The sequence below is a fragment of the Grampus griseus genome (genome assembly GCF_964374135.1).
Source record: "Grampus griseus genome assembly, chromosome: 11".
NCBI classification, from domain to species: domain Eukaryota; kingdom Metazoa; phylum Chordata; class Mammalia; order Artiodactyla; family Delphinidae; genus Grampus; species Grampus griseus.
This window is the reverse complement of record NC_139005.1, coordinates 98344688-98368497: the sequence shown is the minus strand read 5'-3', so window position 1 is coordinate 98368497 and position 23810 is coordinate 98344688. Positions and strand designations below refer to the sequence as shown.

Genomic DNA, 23810 nt, shown 5'->3' with positions numbered 1-23810 from the left:
TCCTTTTAAGACAGTCACCTGATTAGTAGAGGTGGGGAGACAGTCTGTACCCTGGAAGCTATACCTGCAGTAACTGCATTCCTGTTCACTGCTTACTCTTGAGGGCTATGCTGCTGTTTGCGTTTTTATTCTGACCTAGATGCACTTCTAGGAACTACTGTCATGCCCTGGCTTAGGAAAAAAATGTTGACTGGAAGGGAAGACCTTTGGGAATTTTATACCGGCAGAAGGGGTAAGTGTAAAGTAACTGACTCCAGACAATAACACGGTTCACTGTATATATACGTGTTGGATGTGTAAACATGCTGTACTTCGTGCTCGATTGTTAAAATGACAGAACAGCTGGAAAATTTATATGAGGAAGGAAAAATATTTGTTCTGGGGATGATTAAACAAAAGATGTCTTTGCTTTTGCCCACAGCAACATTAAATTCCCTCCTGACTTGGCCTCCACGTAAGCCAACAGGCTTATTAACAAGATACTTCCTTCCTATTTGTGGGTTAAGGGTCTTTCATCCTGGAACCTGACTTTAATAAAACAATTAGACTGCTCAGTTTGAAATACCATGGTTTTTAGTAAACTTTAGTGATCATAATTTAAATAAACAATTTTGTTTAAAGGATTTTAGCCAATTTCAGAAACCAGTGAAGCACAGTCCTTCAATGGGCACATACATACCTTCAGGTCACACTGGAGGGAGCCCGCGTGGCTCTGTCCCCTCGACAAGCTGCACCTCCTTAGGGTTTTGTGAACTGTAGAGTAGAATCACCACCCACCTTCCCAGATGCAGTGAAGCTGGAGACACGTACAAAGGCTGGCATAGTTCCTGGCAACTGTGATAATCAGTTTCCTCCTGAAATATGTACCCAAAGGGTGTTTCATAGATTATCTTTAAACAAGTCATAAGAGAGCACAGATGTAGCCCAGTTGTGCTCAAATTTGACTTGTGTCAGAAACACCTGTTAAAACCCAGACGGCTGGTGATGAAATATTCTGGAATTAGATGGTGGTGATGGTTGCACAACTCTGAATCTAGTAAAAACAGCTGAACTGTGCACGTTAAAAGGGTGAATTCTATAGTATGTGAATTATACCTCAATAAAAACCAGAACACATGCCTGGGCCCCTGCCCGAGGATCTGGCTGGGTGGGTGTAGGGTGGGGCCCCGGAGCTGGCATCTCTAACAGGTCCCTGGGTGTTGCCGCTGCCGCCCCCACGGACCACACTGCAGACCCACTGCTCCAGCCCGGCCATTCAGCGCAGTGGAGATGCACTCCTCTACACAGTACCTACCCGCTTAGTGTCTTCAGCAGTTTCCGTCAGACGTTGTCAGTTCAAGAAAAATATTTTGATGGGTAACTCAGTCTTTATAATATTTTCTTTACCAGGAGACGCCTCTTAAAAACCAGCTGAGTGCTGAATAACTCAGAAACGTTTTAAAGATATGAACCTTATTCTAAAACTTTCAAAGGTATATTACAATGTAATCTGTTAATGCCTTAAGAGTGATTTTCTAAATCACCAAAAACTTAAAGTAACATAAACTTAAAATACATTTCTTCCTTCATTTTGATCCTTAGTTTTTAAATGTCCTCCTGGACACAGATCCCAACTCCACTTGTGGGAGAAACCTCGCCTGCCTCAACTCCAGTTTCTTTGGAAAGCCCACCCAGGAGCCCCTGTCTGGAAGGTTTGCTGCAAGCACTGAACAAGAGAATATATACAAAGCCCCTAGTGCAATGCTTTGCACATTATCCAACGTAAGATCTGTTATTCCCATTCTAGTTTGTAAAAACGTGAATCCGACAAATTCCTGAATGGCCTGGAATTGGTCTCATCTGGCACAAGGGGGCTGATGATAAAAGGGTCCGGGTCTCTCCTCACCTCTTCTAGGCACCGCTTCTGCATGGTGCTTCCCCCGCCGGCTGGCTTGCCTCTTGCCTCGTACTAAGGCCAGGTGCAGCACAGAGGAACACAGAGAGTGTCAAACACTGTGATTCTGTTTACTTTCCATTTATTCACATTTCATGGATTGATACACTTCCTCAATGGGATCATTCAAAAACTAATACAAACTGAGATTACATTGTCCAACGATTCAAGTATTTTAGAGAACGCTTTCCGATTTAAAATAGAAAGCAAACAATTTATCCATGTGATTGCTGAGAAGTTTCCTGCCTCTGCCATAGCTGTGTCCGCATCAAACAGAGAGGCCTCAGCCTGGACCGTCACTGCCACCCGCCACCGACACACAGAGGCCTTGTGCTCAGAACACCGAGTGCGAAGAAAGGTTTTGACGGGCTCCTCACCGTCACCAGCTGGACAAATCCGTTTCTACTGAAAAGCCCTCACTTCCAGAACGAGAATGGATCCTAGGGGTTTGGGAGTAAAGCCCTTTAGTCTGGAAATCTGCAAAGCCTTCAAATGCACTGCGCCTACATTTGGACTGTTCTGAAGTATAAGGGTATCTGACAAATGCTCAAAACAAGCAACTTGTTTACCTTTAAAACTAAACCAAAAGAGCTGTCTCAGTGAAACTGGTTCTGAACTCTTAACAGTAAGGTAGAATGTTACTTTTTTTGCTCTACCCCAGAACAGGTAGATATTTTTTGGCATGCAGCATATCAAAAATACAATTTAGAATTGAAACTGTAAAACAATAATCCTTTTAAGGAAAATCAGTCCATAAACAGACCTGTCCTTCCATGGAAAACACAATCTAAACTTTAAAAACTGGACACGCGTTTTAGCCTGTAATTCTAACAATGCAGACATTTACACACAACGTAACATTCAATGTTTTGCTTAATGGGAATGCTCAGAAGGAGATGAACGAACAGCGGTTTAAAAACAAAAAGGCCACTGGGATACTCAGTGTTTGTCAAGAGATAACACAATCTGATTTAGAATTAAAGATATATACACCCTTTAGGCCACACTTATGACACTCTTTCTAGATTCTCAAACTAAAGACAATAATTTTAGTCCACATTAAACATTTTAAAGCCTAACTGCTAATAATTTGCTAAAAATAAATCTAAACCCACAGGGCAGAACTGAGGTGTTACACAGGGAATGAAAAGGCAAGCCCTCCAGGGGCCAAGGAGCCCCTCCCCCAGTAACAATACCGGGACTTAGAGTTTACAGCGAAATCCACATACGCGTATTAGGCTCTTTTACACTAATACATAATTAAAGTGGAGACTGGCAAGTTCCTAAAGAGCAAGAGTCATTTTAAGAAAATATCACATTTTGACTTACGGTGGGCACATCACATCTCCCCCTGTAATCTTCACTGTAACAGTACAGTCTTAGCAAGAACTTGCTGGGAATGTTAGGAAAAAGAAAGCCACACATATCCAGCAATTTAAAAAGACAAACTATTTTTACCCAGGGGTGGGGGGGTGGATGGGGGTGCGAAGAGTTAATCCAATCATGACTTTCATGCCATTTTTGGTGAACATTCCGCATCGCATGCAAAACCAAGCAGAAGGATGCACTGAAGGGTCCCCGACGAGGTGTGTGAGCCTTACTTTCTGGTGGGACCCAGGAGCACGCGCAGCTAAGCTGTGACCTGCTGAGGTCTGTCCCCCTTATTTCCTCAGCCCGTTAGCAGCTGGATAACCCTAAGGTCAACAGGGCAGGGCCAGAGTTACTTTAACAGCATCCACCACCAGCTGACTAAACTCCTCATGAACACTCCCAGTTGTAAAAAGAAAGAGCGAGGTGACCGCCCCTCCCCCTAACCTCACGCCACACCCGGGGTGATGCCACCCCCGCCCAAGACAGCGAGCGCCTCCCTCTGTGAGTGTCCGGACGAGGTCGCACACTGGGCAGCGAGCTGCAGAGCAGGTGTCGAGGCACTGGCGCGACTACCTGACCTCAGGTGCTTAAGAGTGACACATCGCAAAATGGATTCCCCACCTCCTGTACCTCTAAAAGTTAAAGCTTTTTTTCTTTTTAAATAAAAGCAGCTGTACTATCTACACTGATTTTGACTTTTTTTAAAGTCAGAGACATCACGTGCTGAAGATCAGAATATACGCATGTGAGCCCTCGGGCACGGACCCTGAGCCTTTCAACAGGATCATCTGGTACCAGCATTAAGGATTCATGAGGAATGAATGAAAGTGGACATTTAGAACTTTACCTCTAGTTCATATGACCAGAGTCTTCAAAGAACCCTAGTGTTAGTTACCTGACAGCTATGGAGAAGTGGGTATTCATGTGTGTACCCATGGCTCCCTTCCAAATGGACATACTGAGTATCTTACTTTTTAAAAAGTAAATGGAAATTTCAGTATCAAATGCAGAATACACTGCTGTCTAAAAGTTAAAGGCAACATTTACACACAGTTTTCTCTTCCTTTTCCTTATTGCATGTTTCCTGGTTAGTTCACACGGCTCCTGTGTAATAAAACCCCTATGATTTAATAAGTTTAGGTTTTAGATCCATAGGGTTCACCATGGGACAAATAACCAAGAGCATATTCTCTTCCTTTTGTTGTATGCTTTAACCCTTTCTTTTCTATAAGGGTCTACAAACTACAAATTTGTGCTTTTAAATCTCATTCCTGGCAATCCCCCCCATCCCATTTGTCTCCAGGGGGAAACAGAAGTAAGAGCACCTCATGAATAAACCTACAAGACCAAAGAACAAGCTACTCATTTCCGTTTAAAATGAAACAGCAGTTCCAGAATCACAGTAAAGCAGCCGATGGGGTTAGAGGCCAGCGTCCACACGGAAAAAGCTGAAGGCAAACATTCAGTGCTCACATTTCAGCTGTAAAATAACACAATAAAGCAAAGAAACATCTCCGCCACAGCACGGCAGCACGGTTCACGTGGACACACATCAGCCAAGCCCGCCAGAAAGAAGACCGCTACAGGCAAGCTCCCTTCTGGACACACCGCCGTGAGAAGCCGCGCCGGTGGCGGCAGCTGACCCCAAACCCCTGGATCGGAAAAGCCTTTGGGAAATCTAATCGATACCCTGATTTCAGTCCATTAAGAAATCACCTGTGGTTAGTTTAATAAATGAACATTAAAAATCTTCCAAAAATTTCCTTTCAAATGTATTTCACACATTAGACAGTTCTTAAGAAGGGAGAATACAGTTTCTTGACACTTAACTTTAAAGGTTTTATTGGCCATATTAATCTTCCTCACAAAACTTTTAAGTTATCTATAAGCCCTAGAATGTCAAAGTAGGAAGACAAGAAAACTAAGTTTAGGGGGCAGTGGGGAAGCAGCAACTTGGCAACAACTCCTCAGCCGAAGTGTGTTCAGGCATCCTTTTTCTCCTGTAAAATTCTGTGCAGCTCATCTGCATCCTCGCTTGTTTTTACCCGAATTAACATGGTAACTGGGGTGGTGGCGTTTTTCTCATCGATGGGTGGGTTTGGAACGCAGACAATAAGCACATTGTTCTTCCCTGTGCGAGTACACGGCATATTGGGCGGAATGAGAACATTGAGCAGTATGTTGCCTGCATTTAAACACAGGGAAAAACGCATCAAAATATATAAACTATAGTTCCGTGAAACTACAGCTCTAACAGGCTAAACATGAAACACCGGAGCAACTTATACTTAATGGAGCCACAGGGATGTCCTAAGGACGGCCACAGTTCCCTGCCCGATGCCAGCACGGTGTCCCCGAGAGAGGACCGTGGGCCTCTGGCAGGAAGTGGACTGGGCCTCCCCGAGAAGACCCACCTTCTGCACACCTGCCCCAAGTCTCCCACAATCATGGCAGCAGCCCTAAACCAGCAGCGCTTTAGAACACACCGTGCTTTCTTGCACTGCAGAAAAAACACGCCAGCATGACGTGGAGGCTTCACTATGTCATTCGAACAGAGAACGGTCAGCAGAAAAACGGCTCTGTCGGAGGCCAGCACCGCTCACAGGGTGAGAGTGATGTTGCTATGATAGTATCACAAATTGGTCAAGTCCACAGGAAAGAAGACTCACACAAGTTTCTTTCCAGGACACAGTCTGGTGTAGTCTGCCACCACCGACCACTTCCCCTTAGACCCGCCCTGAGCCCAGCCACTACCTCTTCCTTTCAGAGGACTGTTTTAAGGGTAAAGCTGGAGGATGGGGTAAAGGGTGGACAGCAACGAGTTAATGAATATTTGGTACATAAAAAGGATTCCTTTAAACAGTTAATTTCCCTTGTGTGTTTACTAAACCATCCGATTTACCGTAGCTTCTTAGTCACATACCTAGCACAAAGGGAAATGAAAACCATCTCAGCTATTTCTCGGCAACAGCTTTCAGTACATCCAGGTTTTCTTATACACTACTACCCTGGTACTCGACTACATCTATAATCGGTAAGTACAGGACGAATTTGGCCTGAACAAACTCTATTCCGTTCCAAAGAACACATTAATATACTTGAAAATCTCGACTAAATCAGCAAAGGGCTTTTACATACTATGTGATTATGATTATTTTGTACCACCTGAAAAGAAAGATACCCACCTAAATTGGTGTCTGCCCGCACTAAGAGCTGTGTCTTCTGATTAGCCGTAGGTTTTAAATGTAGAGTGCCTACACCCTTCTCTTTAAATTCATTGTCTTTCTTGTAAAATAGTTTACACCTACAGAGAAAAATAGGTATGATCAGACACTCAATGACAGGTCACGACAGTCACAGTTTTCTAACAGCCCCTGTTCACACTTGTGTGGAAGTCTGTTATTAAATGACAGCAGAGGAAGCTTAGGAAGAGCCTTCTACTGACCCAGATCAGGTCTGGACACAGGCAGGTAAGAGAATCTGGTGAGACAGGCTGGAGTCCCTCCATATTTTTTTCTATTATACAGTGGGTCCTATACAACTCTTTAACAACGCTTCTGAAACCATCTTTTCTCAAAAGTCAGTCAAAATCACAGCCAAGCATCCCACACCTCCCTGACGTGCTCCTTCGGCCCTGAGCTCAAAAGAACTGACCTGGTCCTTAAAGAAGAGGAACAAATAGAGAACACACACTCTGCCACACAAACACCACCCCCCTTTCCTACTTCTTATTTTTGAATTCTCTTCAGGACTCCTTCAATTTTTGATCTCCCAAGATGTTGAAATAAGTCTGGAAAACATGCCTAAGCAAGGCCTAAAATAATGCTGTCAAATGTTTCCCCAGCCTCCTGTCACACATCTCCTTAGGTTATTAATAAACAAATCAAAACTACTGCCTGTTCCTTTGATTTACTCTGATTAGAAAAAAACCCTTGGGAATCCCCTGGCGGTCCAGTGGTTAGGACACGGCGCTTTCACTGCTGGGGCCCGGGTTCAATCCCTGGTCGGGGAACTAAGATCCCACAAGCCGTGCGGTGTAGACAAAAAAAAAAAAAAAAAAAGGAAAAAAATCTCAAGTCAGGGTCATTCTTTTACCTCATCTGTGTAATTAAATCTTTAAACAGGCAAAAGGAATTGCTGGTTTCTTTTAAAAGTTCTCAAAAATAAACAACATTTGGGAATCCCACAGGATTTGGTGATTCACACTATGAAAATTGCTGACTTAAGTCTGCAATGTTTGTATTAGAAAAACACATCCAGGGAAGCTTCTAAAAGGGCACAAATGTTTTTCAGTAAATATCTTTGTTAAAAAGCACGAATTTCATTGAGAGAGAATTCAAAATTTCTCTTCAGCCTTCTACTGAAATCAGCAGCTCTCATTAGACAAACAAAAAACAAAAAGCCCAAACCAGCTCTCATGACTGAGGGAAAGATAAGTATTTACACATCCTTAACGGGAAGGAGTGGCTGCTGTGGAGAACTTCTTGGCTGTGAGAAAATCCACGAAGGTTAATGTGTCTCTAGGAAGGAATCTGAGATGCCACGTAATTTAAGAGCAGAAGTAAAACCAAACCTCAAATCAGTGACCAGGTGACTGTCTTTGTAGGGGAAGGAGGAGGGGAAGAGAAGAAAGGAGAAAAAGGGAGAGAATGATGAGATGAGACTGGGGCAGGAAGATCAAAAAGAAAAGACTGTCTCTAAAGCACCTGAAAAGCAGAAGAGAGCTAAACTAACAGAAAAGAGTAGGATACGCCCAGCAGGAAATTTTTAGAGTCGGTTATTTTTAAATAAACAGGCTAAGAATTCTTCCTTGTTCCAATTCAAAGAATGGGCACAGCCTGGCCCAGGATGGGACGCCCAGTAAGTGCTGCAGGGACAATGTCACCTGCGCTCTCCAGCCAGAAGCCTCCTTCCACGTCTTTGAAAAGTGGAATTCCCGTGACCGTTACTTACTTTTTGGAGTAAAAAGCATCTTCTTCTTTTACTTCAGTAACTACTACTTTGGGGGGCTCATCACTCTCTTCTTCGTCTCCACCTTTTATAAAAACAACACTAACTCAGTAAGAGTCAAATCAAGAGCTTGAAAATGTGACAAAAGAAGTTCGTTACCTACCCCCCCAACCTACAAATTCCATGTAAGCTGATACAGAAACTGAAACACAATCTAATCGTGTGGGGGCGGGGATAAGGAGGCACTCACTGGATTTCTGCAGAAAGCCTTTGAATCCAAGTGTCTGTGCTTGTATTCAGTGAACAGGCAAACTCACACAGGAAAACAGTCAGTCAACACTCTCATATACTCAGATTACCCACTGGGAAATAAAAATCTCAGATGGGCTTCCAACACTTTCATCCCCGAATGCTCCTGTGACTGTAGCTGCATCACGCCAAGGAATAACCAATGAGAGCAATGACCAAAGACAATGGAGAAAATAACAACTTTACAGGACAAGTTGTCAGAGCAATTAGTCCAAAGCCAACTGTAAGCAACTTAAGCTCTGTCTGGGCCACCACGCCCCTGGACATGCTGGTACCACGGGCACCCTCCCGGGCTGAGTCCAACAGCACTTCCCTTCACTCCAGTGCCTCAACCTCAGGGGAGAGCTAAGTCGCTGCTGGACACAAATTACAATCCCCTTAAGGAGAAGGCAACTGCATAAAACTGACTAGCGACTAAGAAAAACAGTTCCGGTGCTCAAACAATTCAGGTCACAAGCTCATTTCGATTTTAAGAAGGCACTCCTGAGTTAGGCCCTCCAGCGTGGGGCCCGGGCATCTTTTTTTTTGGTACGTGGGCCTCTCACTGTTGTGGCCTCTCCCGTTGCGGAGCACAGGCTCCGGACGCGCAGGCCCAGCGGCCATGGCTCACGGGCCCAGCCGCTCCGCGGCATGTGGGATCCTCCCGGACCGGGGCACGATCCCGCGTCCCCTGCATCGGCAGGCGGACTCTCAACCACTGCGCCACCAGGGAAGCCCCAGGCATCTGTTATTTTAACAAGCTCTCCAAGTCTTCCTGTGCGTAAGATGTGTTAACCGCAAGATAAGGAGTAAGTGCTTTGTGGAGGGGCATCCTACTGAGACGGAGGCTTAATTCAAACTCGACATCCCTTCCACAAGCGGCAGAGCCCCTGTGACTATGACAGACTCTCCCTCTGTCGTATTTAGGGCAGAGAAGAGGGGACTTCTTTATTCTATGCTTTGCCCTGGAGGGCCCTTACCTGAGGATACAGGTGAGGAGGGCAAGGCAACATAAGGAGAGTTTCCCTCCAGGTAGGAAAACATAGTATTTAATGGCCCACTGGCAACTGCAGTTTTCCTTCTCGAGGATCAACATGCCGATGCCTGAGAGACGTACTTTTAACTGCTTATAAGTAAGAGCCTACATACACACGGTTTGTTCACAACCACCATGTGGTGAAGAGGGATTATGATACAACCCCTCTTTTCAGGGAGCTAAGAACCACATAGGGAGTGGAGGGGCTGGGATTAAGGCCTGGTTTGGGGCACTAACATGACACACCACAGAAACTTCTAGAAAGGTGGCTGCAATCCAGACACATCTTGGGAAAACACTGTCAATTTGTTCCCCCACAGCTATGAAGTCTACCTTTTTTAGAGTAGAGTATGGTTTTGCCGTGTGAATTTATTTATAAGCAAATCTCTTAAAAACAAACAATTCAGTGAACGTCCATCATGAATTTTTCAATAAAATACAATTTTTTTAATGGAAAGCCAAGTATTTGATAATTTTCAAAGTCACTGTGCCAGGTGTTTTTATATTATTTTTATTTTCATACTCTTAATCCTTAAAATAACCCTACCAAATTGGTCTTACTCCATTTCACGAATAAGGAGACAGACTCAAAGGAGTTTATCAACTCTGTCCGGGATCACACTCACGTCGGGGAAATGATGGAGTTGTGACGCGAATCCAGATCCACCTCGTGCACAAGGCTACACTTTTCCCACCAAACACAGAACTCCCACAAACCTAGAAGACTTCCAGGGCTGACTCTGTGTTTACCTTTGCAGTCGCTGCCGCCACCTTCTGCTCGGCTCTCCAACGTTTTAGTGGAAAATGGTGAAGAAACTGGTTTACTCTGGGTAATATCTTTGCCAAATAAACTGGAGTTTCCAGAAGAAAATGAAAATCCAGTCAAGGGGCCAGAGTTTAAGGAGCCCAAAACAGAACTATCAATTTTCTTGCCGAAATTAAATGAGGCACTTGTTGCTCCTAGTGACGGGTCCTTGTTCTTTTCAGACACAGCCTCCACCTTCTTTTCAGATGTATCCTCAGTTTTGTTGCCGTGAAACAAAAATGTTGACTCTTGCTGTAATTCTGTTGAACCAAACAGGGAAGGAGGCTGTGTTTCAACTGATACTTTGTTGGTTTCACCTTCAGAATTACTGCTGCCACTGTTCCCATGTTGCTGTTCGATGCTTGCTAAATATTTCTCATAGTCTTTAAAGATAGGTGTCAGATCACAGAGCGGGTTCGTGTTCACGTGCTTCACAATCCAATCCCGAACAGAGCAGTTTAAGGCCGCCAACTGCTTATGATAGGCATTCCTGTGGCGGGCGGCACTGGAGGTAAGGCCAGAGGAGGCAGGCTGCTGACTGTCGCCATTAGTTTTGGGATTTGAAATCTTTTTATCGACCAAGGAGGTAGGGCCATTTACAGCAACAGACCCTACAGGAAATTACAGTTTTAAGAATTTATTCAGAAGCTGATTTAGTTAAGTCATCTTGATTTTCACACCACTCTGTCTTCGTATTTTGTGCTTTTACTGTATCCCATTTTTGTGACAGTTCAAGAAGTATGTGCACATATAGTATTTGGAAACTAGTTATTACAAAAATCAAGTCAAACATTATATATATGAATATATCTATTTTTTACATGCTTGCATTAAACCGCTATAATTTTAAAATAATCTCTTCCTTCAAAAGGATGGCTTTTTTTACCTAAAACTGTCAAAATACTATGTTAGTACAAAACTTAATCCCCAAGGTTGTAAGGAGGAACATATATTAATGCAGTTAAAATCTTAATAGAAAGTACTTATCTTAATCACACTAAACATTCTGCCTAATTTAAATGAAACAGTATATACTCTTAGAATAACTAGCTAAGTATGATCCAATGAGGCAGGATCATTTCTAAGAACCAAAGATTTTAACCCATGATCCCATTCTCTGTTGTTAATCCCAAGACTTCTTGACCAATCCCCTCAAAACAGGATTAGGCAATCAACATGTCCTGGGCAAAATAAATCTAGACTGGGAACAGTGAGGTATGTGGCACACAGGAAATTCTTGGTACATTTATAATGAATGAGGGGGTGGGATGGGAGGCCTTTACAGAGGGTCTGCTAAGAGCTTCTTTTTCTCCTTTGACCCTTAGGTTGATTCTGAGGTCATTCTCATTTCGCAGTTGAAGATTTGGAGGCTCAAAGGTTAAGGAACTTCACCGAGGTCACACAGAGCTGGTAACTGGCAGAACTGAGAACAGAACCCACGTCTATTTTGGCCTGTGCTCTACTCGGTTACTCTGTAAAGAGCCAAAAGCTCCCTAATTTCCATCCCTTTCACCATTACCCTGTTTTTGCTCATACAGCCTCAGGACCCAGAAAAAGTACAAGAAAAACATCTTTGAAAGTTATTTTTCATAGATCATCTTTACACAGATGTGACTCGGGGGAGAAGAACCTACTCACCAAAGGTGGCCTTGGTCTCGGTCGCTGTCCTTGCACTGGAGAAGGGAGGGGCACTAGTGATGCTGTTTCCGTTTGACAGTCCTTCCAAAGGCTTCCCTTCAGCGCCATTACCAAACCCAGAAAACCCTCCTCCTCCAGAAGGTATGACCAAACCTTTGAAGTCTTTAAAGGCCCCTCCACCATCAGACTGAAATATAAAGGAAGAGCACACGTTAGATAACTCTACTTTTTTGTCTCCAAATAAGCAAGTGAACGACAGTATTATCTTGGCTAAACAGTACCCAGAATCCTTATGCAACCAGCATTAAAGGAAACTACCAGCACAAGCAGAAACAGAACATGGATTTTACTCGTGACAGCTTTGCAGCCCGAAGCTGCCTTCCTAAAACAGGAAGAATACATGTAATTTACAGTGAAATAATTTTTTAAAATATATTTAGGATATAAAAGGTTAAAAAGACTAATTCAAATAAATTGATGGACTCACCACCGAGGCACAGAACTGTAACTAAAAACACATTCTCAACACAACTAAACCCCAAATGAAAGATTTTTCATATACTACTCAAAGACCCTTTGCCTAAGGAAGTTGTAGAAACATCAAGTGAGGTTAACTAAAAGTACTTTACCCACTACTTATAATTTCCTAAGAACTTTTGTTGCTTTCAGCCTGCTTTCAGTATACAGAAACTTGCAAAGTTGACTGAGTCCCAATTCTAGATTTTCCGTTAGTTGAGAAATCCAGAGGCAACTTTTTTTTTTTGCGGTAGGCGGGCCTCTCACTGTTGTGGCCTCTCCCGTTGCGGAGCACAGGCTCCAGACGCGCAGGCTCAGTGGCCATGGCTCACGGGCCCAGCCGCTCCACGGCATGTGGGATCCTCCCGGACCGGGGCACGATCCCGCGTCCCCTGCATCGGCAGGCGGACTCTCAACCACTGCGCCACCAGGGAAGCCCCAGAGGCAACATTTTATTCCCAAGGTTTTCTCTGCTTTCTTTAGCAAGGTCTTTCTCGCAGACCTATCCTGCTGTTGGTAGCTCTCTCCCATCTCTAACCCAAGATGCTCTGGAAATGTTTGGCATGCCTTATGAAATTCTAACGCTGCTCTCTGCCCCTGGGCTGTGGTCTGCACTGTTTCTGCCTCTTCACTGTCACTTGTCCACAGCTGGCCCGTCCCTCCTTGAGCCTGTCTCCCCTAGGCATCTCGTTCTTCATCATGAGTTTGCACTCTTAGACCTCTTCTCATTTCCCCTGGCTTCAACCTCCTTGATGGGGAAATTTCTCAGAGCTGCACCCACCTCTTACGCCACTTCCTGTTCTGAGTGGCCAATCAGTACACCTAGTGGTCTCCTAGAGAACTCCACTTGGATGTACCACAGGCCCTTGAATACATTTTTCTTTTTTTTTTAAGAGATGTGCATGGCAGCCCAGATGGCAGGAGAGTTTGGGGGAGAATGGATACATGGATATGGGGTGAGTCGCTTTGCTGTGCACCTGAAACTGTCACAATATTGTTAATTTGCTATACCCCAATATAAACTAAAAAGTTAAAAAAAAAAGAGAGATGTGCAATTTATTTATTTTTTTGGCCATACCTGGAGGCGTGTGGGATCTTAGTTCCCCGACCAGGGCTCGAACCTGCACCCCCTGAATTGAGAGGCGGAGTCTTAACCACCAGACTGCCAGGGAAGTCCCGAAATACATTTCTAAAACAAAATCGATCACCTCCTCCCTAATGAAGCTGTCCCTCCCCCCGGTATCTTCTTCATGAAAGAGCCACCAAATGTAACTTGGCTCAACACCTACATCCAGCCAGTCACCAGTCTCAAGAATGAAATCAGGCCAGAAAAGAACTCGGAATAAAGAAAAACTGAACAGAGCCACCACAGAACATGCAGTTCCGTAGGTTTATTCCGAGGATGCCACCCAAGATGTTCAAACCAGCCTCTCCTGCCTGACAACAGATGTCCAGGTCACCAGGACAGCACTCACGTGTCTGCAATTTATTTGAGGGATGAGGACTGTACTGGGGAAGAGTTATTAAACAAGGAGTGATGGCTGAATACTGACCACATGATTTCAGTTCACGAGTTATAACTCATCTTTTATCCTTCGGAACACAGGAATGAAACATTTTAATATACCATATTACACTAGAAGGAAACACAAAATGGGCGACGCTTCTATTATTCTCAAAGGTATCAGCCTACCCACAGCTCGAGCCTAGGGAGCAGACAACACTCTGAGAATATCCTGCATTTTCCTTTCTTACTTCCAACACCCACTTCCCCTGTTTCCTACTGCTATACTCTTTTCCCTCTTCATACTGTCACTCAACTCAAATTTGTCTACATCTGTATCTTATTTCTGCAATTGGATAAGTTCCCTTTAAGGTACAGATCTCTTATTTATTTACTTATTTATTTATTTTTTCTTCTTTAATATAAACTTATTTATTTTATTTTATTTATTTTTGGCTGAGTTGGGTCTTTGTTGCTGTGCGTGGGCTTCCTTTAGTTGTGGTGAGCGGGGGCTACTCTGCTGCGGTGCGCGGGCTTCTCTTGTTGTGGAGCACGGGCTCTAGGCATGTGGGCTTCAGCAGTTGTGGCACATGGGCTCAGTGGTTGTGGCTCGCGTGCTCTGGAGCGCAGGCTTGGTAGTTGTGGTGCATGGGCTTAGCTGCTCTGTGGCATGTGGGATCTTCCCGGACCAGGGCTGGAACCCGTGTCTCCTGCACTGGCAGGTGGATTCTTAACCACTGTGCCACCAGGGAAGTCCCAGATCTTATATTTATTATCTTTTTCTATCTCCCATGGTCTACACCAAGGATTTTCACAAATTCTTGGTGCACTAGGCATTTAAAAAAGCATTTATTAACAACCCAATAAAAAAATGGGCATAAGATCTAAACAGACATTTCCCCAAAGAAGACATACAGATGGCCAACAGGCACATAAAAAAATGTTCAACATCGCTAATTATTAGACAAATGCAAATCAAAACTATCAATACAATGAGGTATCACCTCACGCCGGTCAGAATGGCCACCATCAAAAAGTCTACAAGTAATAAATGCTGGAGAATGTGGAGAAAAAGGAACCCTCCTACACTGCTGGCGGGAATGTAAATTTGTGCAGCCACTATGGCGAACAGTATGGAGGTTACTTAAAAAAACTAAAAACTACCATACAATCCCACTCCTCGGCACATATCCGGACAAAACTATTGATATAATTCGAAAAGATACTTGTACCCTAATGTTCACTGCAGCACTATTTACAAGAGTCAAGACAGGGAAGCAACCCTAATGTCCACTGACAGATGACTGGATAAAGATGTGGTATATGTATACACAATGGAATGTTACTCAGCCATAAAAAAGAATGAAATAATACCATTTGCAGCAACATGGATGGACCTAGAGAATATCATAGTAAGTGAAGTAAGCCAAACAGAGAAAGACAAATATGATATCGCTTATATATGGAATCTAAAACAATGATACAAATGAACTTCCCTACAAAACAGAAATATGACTCACAGACTTAGAAAACAAACTTATGGTTACCAAAGGGGAAAGGTGGGGGGAGGGATAAATTACGAGTTTGGGATTAACATATATACAACACTACTATATATTAAATAGATAACCAACCAAGGAATTGCTGTACAACACAGGGAATTATGCTCACTATCTTGTAATAATGAACTTAACAATGAAAAATCATTATATGTATTAAAAAAAAGACATTCTTGATAGATTACATAAAAGACAGTAATTAAAATAAAAGCATTTATTCATCTGACTGCTCCCAGAGGTGGAAACACTCTGTAGCTCAGAAATCAAGTTAGCATTTAATACCAGAAGCTGTAAGAAAACACTCACTTCAAATCCAACATTCCTCCGCTTTGCTTTCTTTATGGCTCTATTCTTCAAGACTTCCTCACTGGCCACCGAGAATGTTCCCACCTGCAGGAGTGTACAAATTAATCAGCAACAAGATAAGGCCAAAAAGGAGATAAAATGCTGAACAAAAAAGCTAGACCAGACAAACTGATCAATATCTTCTGGTTTCTTTTTATTTTGGTTTGGTTTTTTTTTCCGGTACGCGGGCCTCTCAGTGCTGTGGCCTCTCCCGTTGCGGAGCACAGGCTCCGGATGCACAGGCTCAGCGGCCATGGCTCACGGGCCCAGCCACTCCGCGGCATGTGGGATCTTCCCGGACCGGGGCACGAACTCGTGTCCCCTGCATCGGCAGGCGGACTCTCAACCACTGCGCCACCAGGGAAGCCTTCTTCTGCTTTTTAAGTAACACAAATTATGGAGAGGGCACGTTAAAGTTTACGTCTAGTATCTTGTGAATTCCAATGCTAGTCAGGTGAATCAGAAACCTTCCAGAAACTACAAATCCAGACTTTATCACAATTCAGAGACAAGAGCGCATACATCAAAGTTCTAAGAAGACCAAGATCGTCAAAACTTTGGCGCAAAGCTGTTCATGATCAATTCTTCGAATATGTCAAACATAGTCAAAGACATTACCCAGATGCCCAAATCTAATCTCTTACAGCTATGGTTTTTAAACATAAATTTTATGTTCATAATACATATTATTTTAAAGAAGAGCTTCGCCCATTTGTCCATGATCCAGAACACCACTGAGACTGGGACTCTAAGTAACCTGTTGGAAACCTGCTGAAAACCTTTCGCTTTACTTCAACCCTTCTTTTTACCCTGGAGGAATGGCATAAAATATTTTCTGTAAAAAGTTCTCATCTGTACTTATTTCAGATAATGCTAAACTTAAAGAGATCTCTACACCCACAGAAGGGACCATTTGGCTACACCTGACCCAAATTAAATGTAATGTCCTTCCACACTCATTTCATTAGAATCTGTCCAAATGGAAGTTTTTTCATTCCTGAAGTATTTTAATGTCAAAACAAATCATTATATGGTAGGCCCAGAATGTAACTGTGCCTAAAACCTGGAAAGAACTAAAGTTACCAAAGACTTGCTTAAAAAGTACCAAGTCAGTCAGAATTGTTAAAAGCTCTTTTAAAAGCCCATACTTGTGATTTTGGTTTCCCCAAACATACCAGTACACATATTTGTAAGGGAAAAAATATTAATATTAGGAAACAGATTGAGAAAAAAGGAGAACAGCAGCCTAAGAATTATCTTGGAAACACTTTTGCAAACTCTTGAAAATATACGCCTATTTTGTAACCTAGCACACGTCTACTAACTGGAAAGGCTAACTTCGTGCAGATTTCCTTAGTGAACTGGCCTGGGAGTATCACACTGCTGATGAGGCACTTTAGAAATGCAGCTGTGTTCTATTCTTTGTAAGACAAAAATTAAAAGATTTCCTCAGGGAAGACCATTTTTATTTTGTTAGGAAAGAAACTAGGCCATCTAAATTCTATTCCTATTAACGCAATTGTTGGGGGGTGGGGGATGGGGAGTGTCTTAAGAATATGAAATAAAATGGGCCTCCAAGAAGCATTACATTACAGTAAGGGAGGCGACCTCAATCTTCTAAAATCTAAAACTGTGAGCATGGCAGACTAAGACAGTGGTGGTGAACCACTTTTCAAGTTTGAGTGCTGGCACTAAGTTTACGTGCTTAGTGCTGGCTAAGTTTATGACTAGATCGTTCACTCACCCTTCAATCTGGGCTAAAACCATGGGTTTAGAATGCTCCAATGAAATGCTACATGAAATTCAGGAGGAAGGTGCTTCTACAAAGGAGCAGAGTATTTAGGGAACAGTTGCTAATGGAAAAGCACACCCAAATGTCATCAATTTCTAGACTAAGTACAGATCGTAAGAAACCAGACTATTTCCAGTTCTGGATGTTCTTAAAAAGGCCTTTTAATTTTACCAGAGTCTTCACGAGGAATCCCAAAATGAATTTAAATTTGGAAGTGGAAGGAAATCATTCTTAGGGAAATTATTTCTTACCTCTTCTGCTTCATCTTCTTGATCCCAATTCCTATCCGTCAGTTCCTTCTCGGCAATTCTTTTGGCCATTTTTTCGAACCTAAAAGCAAAAAGATTAGAAGTAATAAGTTTACTTTTCTAGAATATGATTTAACTCTTACAAAGAATTTTAAAAATTCACTCTAGCATGAAATGAGATAAAAACATTCCTGATACCAGTGGGCACTGCTTTAACGAGAACTCTGTAGCACTGTGGGGCTCCTAGTGTCACGAATCCAATAAAGATTACTGGAGGAGGCAGTGAGGTCCTCTAAGGCACAGTGAACAATATACTAAATCAACTGCATTTGAAAAAATTACAATGAAACACTGATTTTTCAAAATCAGAAATCTAAAGAACTGAATAATAACCAACAAATACTTAACTTATTCCATGCAACTTATACTTACACGGAGTCTTGCTACAGCAAGACATTTTTAATATTTAAAATTCTCTTAAGGATGATAAAGTACAACCTTAGTTAAGAATTTGAAGAAGGTATTGGAATTACCTTCCCAACATGAGTACAGACGGTCCCTGACACAATGGTTCGCCTTGCAAGTTTTCAAGTTTACAATGGTGTGAAAGCAATACGCATTGAGTAGAAACCTTTCAGATTTTGATCTTTTCTCAGGCTCACAATAGGCGGTATGATATTCTCTTGTGATGCTGGCCAGCGGCAGCAAGCCACAGCTTCCAGTCAGCCGGCCACGCCATCACAATCGATACACTTACAACCATTCTGTACCCATACAGTCGTTCTGTTTTTCATTTTCAGTACACTACTCAATAAATTACGAGATATTCAACACTACTATAAAACAGTCTTTATGTTAGATGATTTTGCCCAACTGTAGGCTAATGTAAGTGTTCTGAGTACATTTAAGGTAGGCTGAGCTATGATGTTCGGTAGGGTAGGTGTATTAAATGCATTTTCGACTTACAGTATTTTCATCTTACCATGGGTTTATTGTGACGAAACCCCAACATATGTTGAGGAAGATCTCTATTCATTTTTAGGCTACAAACAAGTTGACAGTAATCTATTTCCCAAGATTGAACATTTAATTACCCCAAATTGCATATTTCTAAGCTAGGACATCATTTAAAAGTTTAAAATATGATTAATATGGATGTGTTAACATTCCTAGAATTTTTAACTCTTCAAAAATAAGCCATCAGGGCTTCCCTGGTGGCGCAGTGGTTAAGAATCCACCTGCCAATGCAGGAGACAAGGGTTCGAGCCCTGGTCCGGGAAGATCCCACATGCCGCGGAGCAACTAGGCCCGTGAGCCACAACTACTGAGCCTGAGCGTCTGGAGCCCGTGCTCCACAACAGGAGAGGCCACGATAGTGAGGCCGCGCACCGTGATGAAGAGTGGCCCCCGCTTGCCGCAACTAGAGAAAGCCGTCGCAGAGAAACGAAGACCCAGCAGCACAGCCAAAAAAAAAAAAAGAACAAACTTACACATCACCCACTGCATGTTAGTATCTATAAAATAAAATTCAAATGCTGGCATTCCAAAGTCCTCCACAATCTGACCCCCTGGTAGGGTAATCACAGAGGGCCTGTCAGCTTTTAATACTCTGCTAATAATCTCTCAATTTTTCTTTTACAAGTGCTTCTTTCTGATTACAGAATAAATGGTTTTAAAGTCCCAAATTCTAAAACATAAATGAGAATTAACGTAATTTTCATTCATTACCTGCAAATCCTCTTTTTTAATGCCTCCCTCCCAAACACTTGGTCAAATTTTGCTATTAATGTTTGTCATCCAGAAAACAAACAAGGTACCCTTCCACATAAATCCTTACTAAACTTGAACTGTTCAGAGGCCAGGTCTCTGTATGGATTCTTTTGGGCCATTTTCCTACTCAGTAACTAGCACCTCCACCAGAGGGCGGAAGAGGGGAGAATCTGAAACAGGCATTTTTTTGCTATCAACTATTAACTTAATAACTTAATAGGTATTAAGATTAACTGGCAAAAAGGGGTGGAGGTGAAACTGCAAAACCTGTGACAAGCGTAAAACTGTAACACCTAACTCATACCCACAACTGAAGAGACAACTGGCATACTGAAACAACCTAAATTAATGTAGCTGCTTCTTGTTCCACCATATTTATCCCATCAATGACTAACCAGAGGGGCAGGTATCTTTGTTTCACTCACTCATGTACCTCAAATCCACTCCCCCACCCGCCCCCCCCAATGGCTGACGGTCCGGCTGTTGCAGAATCAGAGATCTGCGGCACGATGTATTTGAGAAAATACTATAAAATGCTAGAATACAGTTTTGCCATTTTGTTGCTGGAGACCTTGGGCAAATTTTATTTAATTTTTGTGCCTCAGTTTCTTCATTTGTAGAACAGGGAGGTGTTGTGAAATTTAAATGAGATACACAAAAAGCTTAGTTTAGAACAGTGCCTGGAACAGAGGAAGGACTCAATAAATATTATTAAAGGAACAAGTTTTGTTAGAAGCAAGGGCTACAAAATACTACTTCTCCTAACTTAAAAGCTGTAGTGTGGGAAAAGAATTAACCTGAATTATGAGTCTGGCTTTAAAAAATACGTCACCAAATCCATATTTTATTTCAAAGCATGATACTTCAGAAAATAATCTTCTTTTTATGCCAGAAGAGAAAAAGGAAAAAAAAATCCCTGTAAAGTACTTAACACAAAGTCTGGCACCTAGAGTCTTATGTGCTATTACGAAGAACTTAAAAAACATGTGGGCTTGTGGTTAAAAGGCACCAAATTATGAAATGATTACTAGGTATGAAACATACCTTGTGATAGCAAATTGAAACTTTTGGTAATTGGAGAAAACTTTATTTGTGCCCGACATAGTGAGGTATGCGATCTCTACCACCTGGTGCTGCCCCACCCTTGGGGTTTAACTTCAGTCCACATCAGTTTTAAGATGGAAACAGATTTGAACATACTCGATGGTGTGATGCCCGGAGGAAAAAGGGAACATGGGGCCGGACCCCGGAGGCTGAAACGCTAAGGAAAAACGAAATCTCTAACACTGCTGCTTTTTTTTTTTTTTTGCAATACGCGGGCCTCTCACTGTTGTGGCCTCTCCCGTTGCGGAGCACAGGCTCCAGATGCGCAGATTCAGCGGCCATGGCTCACGGGCCCAGCCGCTCCGCGGCATGTGGGATCCTCCCAGACCGGGGCACGAACCCGTGTCCCCTGCATCGGCAGGCGGACTCTCAACCGCCACCAGGGAAGCCCTCTAACACTGCTTCTTAACTGGACAGCCTAACGGGTGATCAGTGGCCTGAAACTGCAATAAGAAAGTGAAGCCAGACCAAGGAGGTGGTGGAAGGAGCTAAAAGAAAGAAACGAGTACCGAGAGGAACCGCTAGGAAATAAACCGAGGGGGCCTCGCCAGGACGGTCCCTGCCCGCTCCGGCTCCTGCCTCCACCAGGGCCGCAGGGGCCCTGCGCCCGGGCGGGCCTTACCCAAGTCGGGCCCGCACCCAGCTCCTCCCTCCCAGAGTCCCCATTCCAGGCCCGGGTCCCGCACCCGGATCCCGGCTTCCTCCTCCCAGACCCGGGCCCCGCACCCCGGCTTCCGCGCTCGGCCCCCGCCCCTACCGCGCCGCCCGCCCGCCTCTCACCTCGCCGGCGGCAGCCGCGGCCCTCGCTGGGTTGTGGGTGCGGCGAAGCCCGGGTGCGTAGCGGCGAGCAGGTATGAGGTCGCGGCCGCGGCGCTCGGGTCTGAAGCGGCGCCCGGTCGCTTCCGGTGCTCTGAGAGCCTCGAAGGATTCGGTGGTCGGCAAGCCCTGAGACTCAAACACCATGTCCCTCGGGGACCTCGTCTCTATGCGTTGGGCAGTGAGGGGGAGAGCCGTCCGTTCAGCAGGAGACAGTTGGGAGAACGGCGGCCCACACGCCCCACGCCGCCATTTTCTAACTCGAATCTACCCCTCACGACCAATTCGAAAAAAAGGGAGGAAAGAAACGCCCGCGTCTGGCTACTACGCAAGTGCGCCGGAGCCTTGGTTTGCAGCTCCTCCTACGGCGGCAGCGGGGCGTCACGCAGCGCATGCGCCCAACTGCTTTAAAAAAACGGCCGCCGGAGCGCTCCCCTCTCACGCATGCGCGCGCGCATGCGCGCACTCCACGCGCCGGCCTGTAGGGCAACGGGTGCCGGCGGCAGGGTTTAGCGCGCGTTGGTCACGTGTCGGCGGCCGTAAGCGTTTGAGACGTCCGCTCGCCGGTCGCTGCTGGTGGTGGGCGCGGCTGGGAGTCGCGAGGCGCCAGGGAGAGCGGGGTCAGTCAGGCAGTGTGGCCGGGGCTCGTGGTGTCCGTGTATGGTGCTGGAGGGCTGAGGAGAGATAGGCCGTGACTCCCAGAGACGTGAGTGAATTCGGGTAGCGTCACGGCGGGACTCGGCGCCGGGGGTCCGCGACGCGCCGGCTGCGGATGCTCGGAAGGCCTGGGATTGCGGAGCCGGGAGGGACGGCCGCGGGCGTGGATGAGAAAACCGGACCCGTCCGCCGTTCCACGGCCACCTTGTATTTGTTTTCCGTGGTGGGTTCCCTAGAGGCCAAGTAACTTGCCATTTGCACACCTAGTCGGGGTCAACGAAGATGAAGTCTGCAAACACATTTTAAAACTGTGGGACTAATACATGTGTCCAGTGTCAGGATTTGTGTTCGTGTGTTTTTATTTGAGTACTACAGTATAGCGTCTCAGATATCACGTACATTAATAGATTAAGCTGTACAGAGCGGTTCAACTTTAACTCTCCTTGCCTAACGGTTAATAGGACACCGTTGGGAATTTGACCCATTATTAACGCATCAGGAAAGTTGCCTCAGAAAAAGAACATTCTGGGACTTTACTGGTGGCGCAGTGGTTAAGAATCCGCCTGCCAGTGCAGGGGACACGGGGTCGAGCCCTGGTCGGGGAAGATCCCACGTGCCGTGGAGCAACTAAGCCTGTGCGCCACAACTACTGAGCCTGCGCTCTAGAGCCCGTGAGCCGCAACTACTGAGCCCACGCGCCACACCTCCTGAAACCCGCGCGCCAAGAGCCAGTGCTCCACTCGCCGCAACTAGAGAAAGCCTGCGCGCAGCAACGAAGACCCAACACGGCCCAAAATAAAAATAAATAAATGAATAAATAAATAAAAGAAACATTCTTAGAGCAGTGGTTATTAACCTCTTTTGGGAGGAAGGGTTTATGGATTACTTGAAAATGCAAAGAAAGTTTGTGCATACATTCATGTAGGAAAGCAGTTTGCACATAATTTCAGGGTGTTTGTGAGTCCTCCCTAAAAGCCTATCCATGGACTGACTAGCGTGTTAAAGACTGCTTGTCTAGGTACTAGATTACACATCATAAGGGTTTAAAGAAGAACAAAGGTGACCCCTATTATGTTTACTTCTCCTAGGATGAGACATTCAAAACAGTTGTTGCCAGGTGTTTGTTCTTTTTCTGAGGATGTACGTGATAAATACCCAGCCAGGGAACTGTATTATTGTGTATCTTTCACACCGTCCTTGTAAATTGGATGGAATGCGAACTGTACGTATGACTAGTCAGAGAATGTTGACTGACAGTGTATTACAGAAAGAGAGATCTCCAGAGGCATGCTCTTAAGTGTTTTTTTTTTGGTTTTTTTTCTACAAAAAGAGACATAATACCCTTCGGGATGATACATGACTTGGCAAAGCTATGCAGTTGGTTAGTGGCAGAGCTAGGGCCAGAGTCCAGGTCTCACTTCCAGCCCATCGTTCATTTCAACAATCATGGAATGCCTACTGCTGGACACTCCACAGAT

General features: G+C 44.3%; 1 protein-coding gene across 2 annotated transcripts; it reads right to left on the bottom strand.

Annotated features, from left to right (window-relative positions):
• Window positions 1-1998: 1998 nt before the first annotated feature.
• NUP50 (nucleoporin 50) lies at window positions 1999-21772 on the bottom strand. 2 transcript variants are annotated; one of them, XM_082666871.1, is made up of 8 exons: window positions 21640-21772; window positions 17989-18067; window positions 15907-15990; window positions 12022-12208; window positions 10329-10994; window positions 8258-8339; window positions 6490-6608; window positions 1999-5489 (listed from the first exon to the last, which is right to left on the bottom strand). In XM_082666871.1, exons 2-8 carry the CDS (start codon window positions 18055-18057, stop codon window positions 5287-5289), a joined length of 1410 nt encoding a protein of 469 aa, XP_082522997.1. In that variant the 5' UTR covers window positions 18058-18067; window positions 21640-21772; the 3' UTR covers window positions 1999-5286. The 2 variants fall into 2 exon arrangements, with proteins under 2 accessions (XP_082522997.1, XP_082522998.1); XM_082666872.1 differs by lacking the exon at window positions 10329-10994.
• Between the last annotated feature and the right edge of the window lie 2038 nt (window positions 21773-23810).

What these genes read in the sequence shown, in the direction of transcription:
- NUP50 (XM_082666871.1), bottom strand. Translation starts at nt 18,057, where the DNA reads ATGGCCAAAAGAATTGCCGAGAAGGAACTGACGGATAGGAATTGGGAT. An exon ending in TGGCGGCAGCGACTGCAAAG is followed by an intron (nt 8,340 to 10,328) that starts GTAAACACAGAG and finishes TTTTTATAAAAG; the next exon opens with GTGGAGACGAAGAAGAGAGT. An exon ending in GATGCTTTTTACTCCAAAAA is followed by an intron (nt 6,609 to 8,257) that starts GTAAGTAACGGT and finishes TTTTCTCTGTAG; the next exon opens with GTGTAAACTATTTTACAAGA.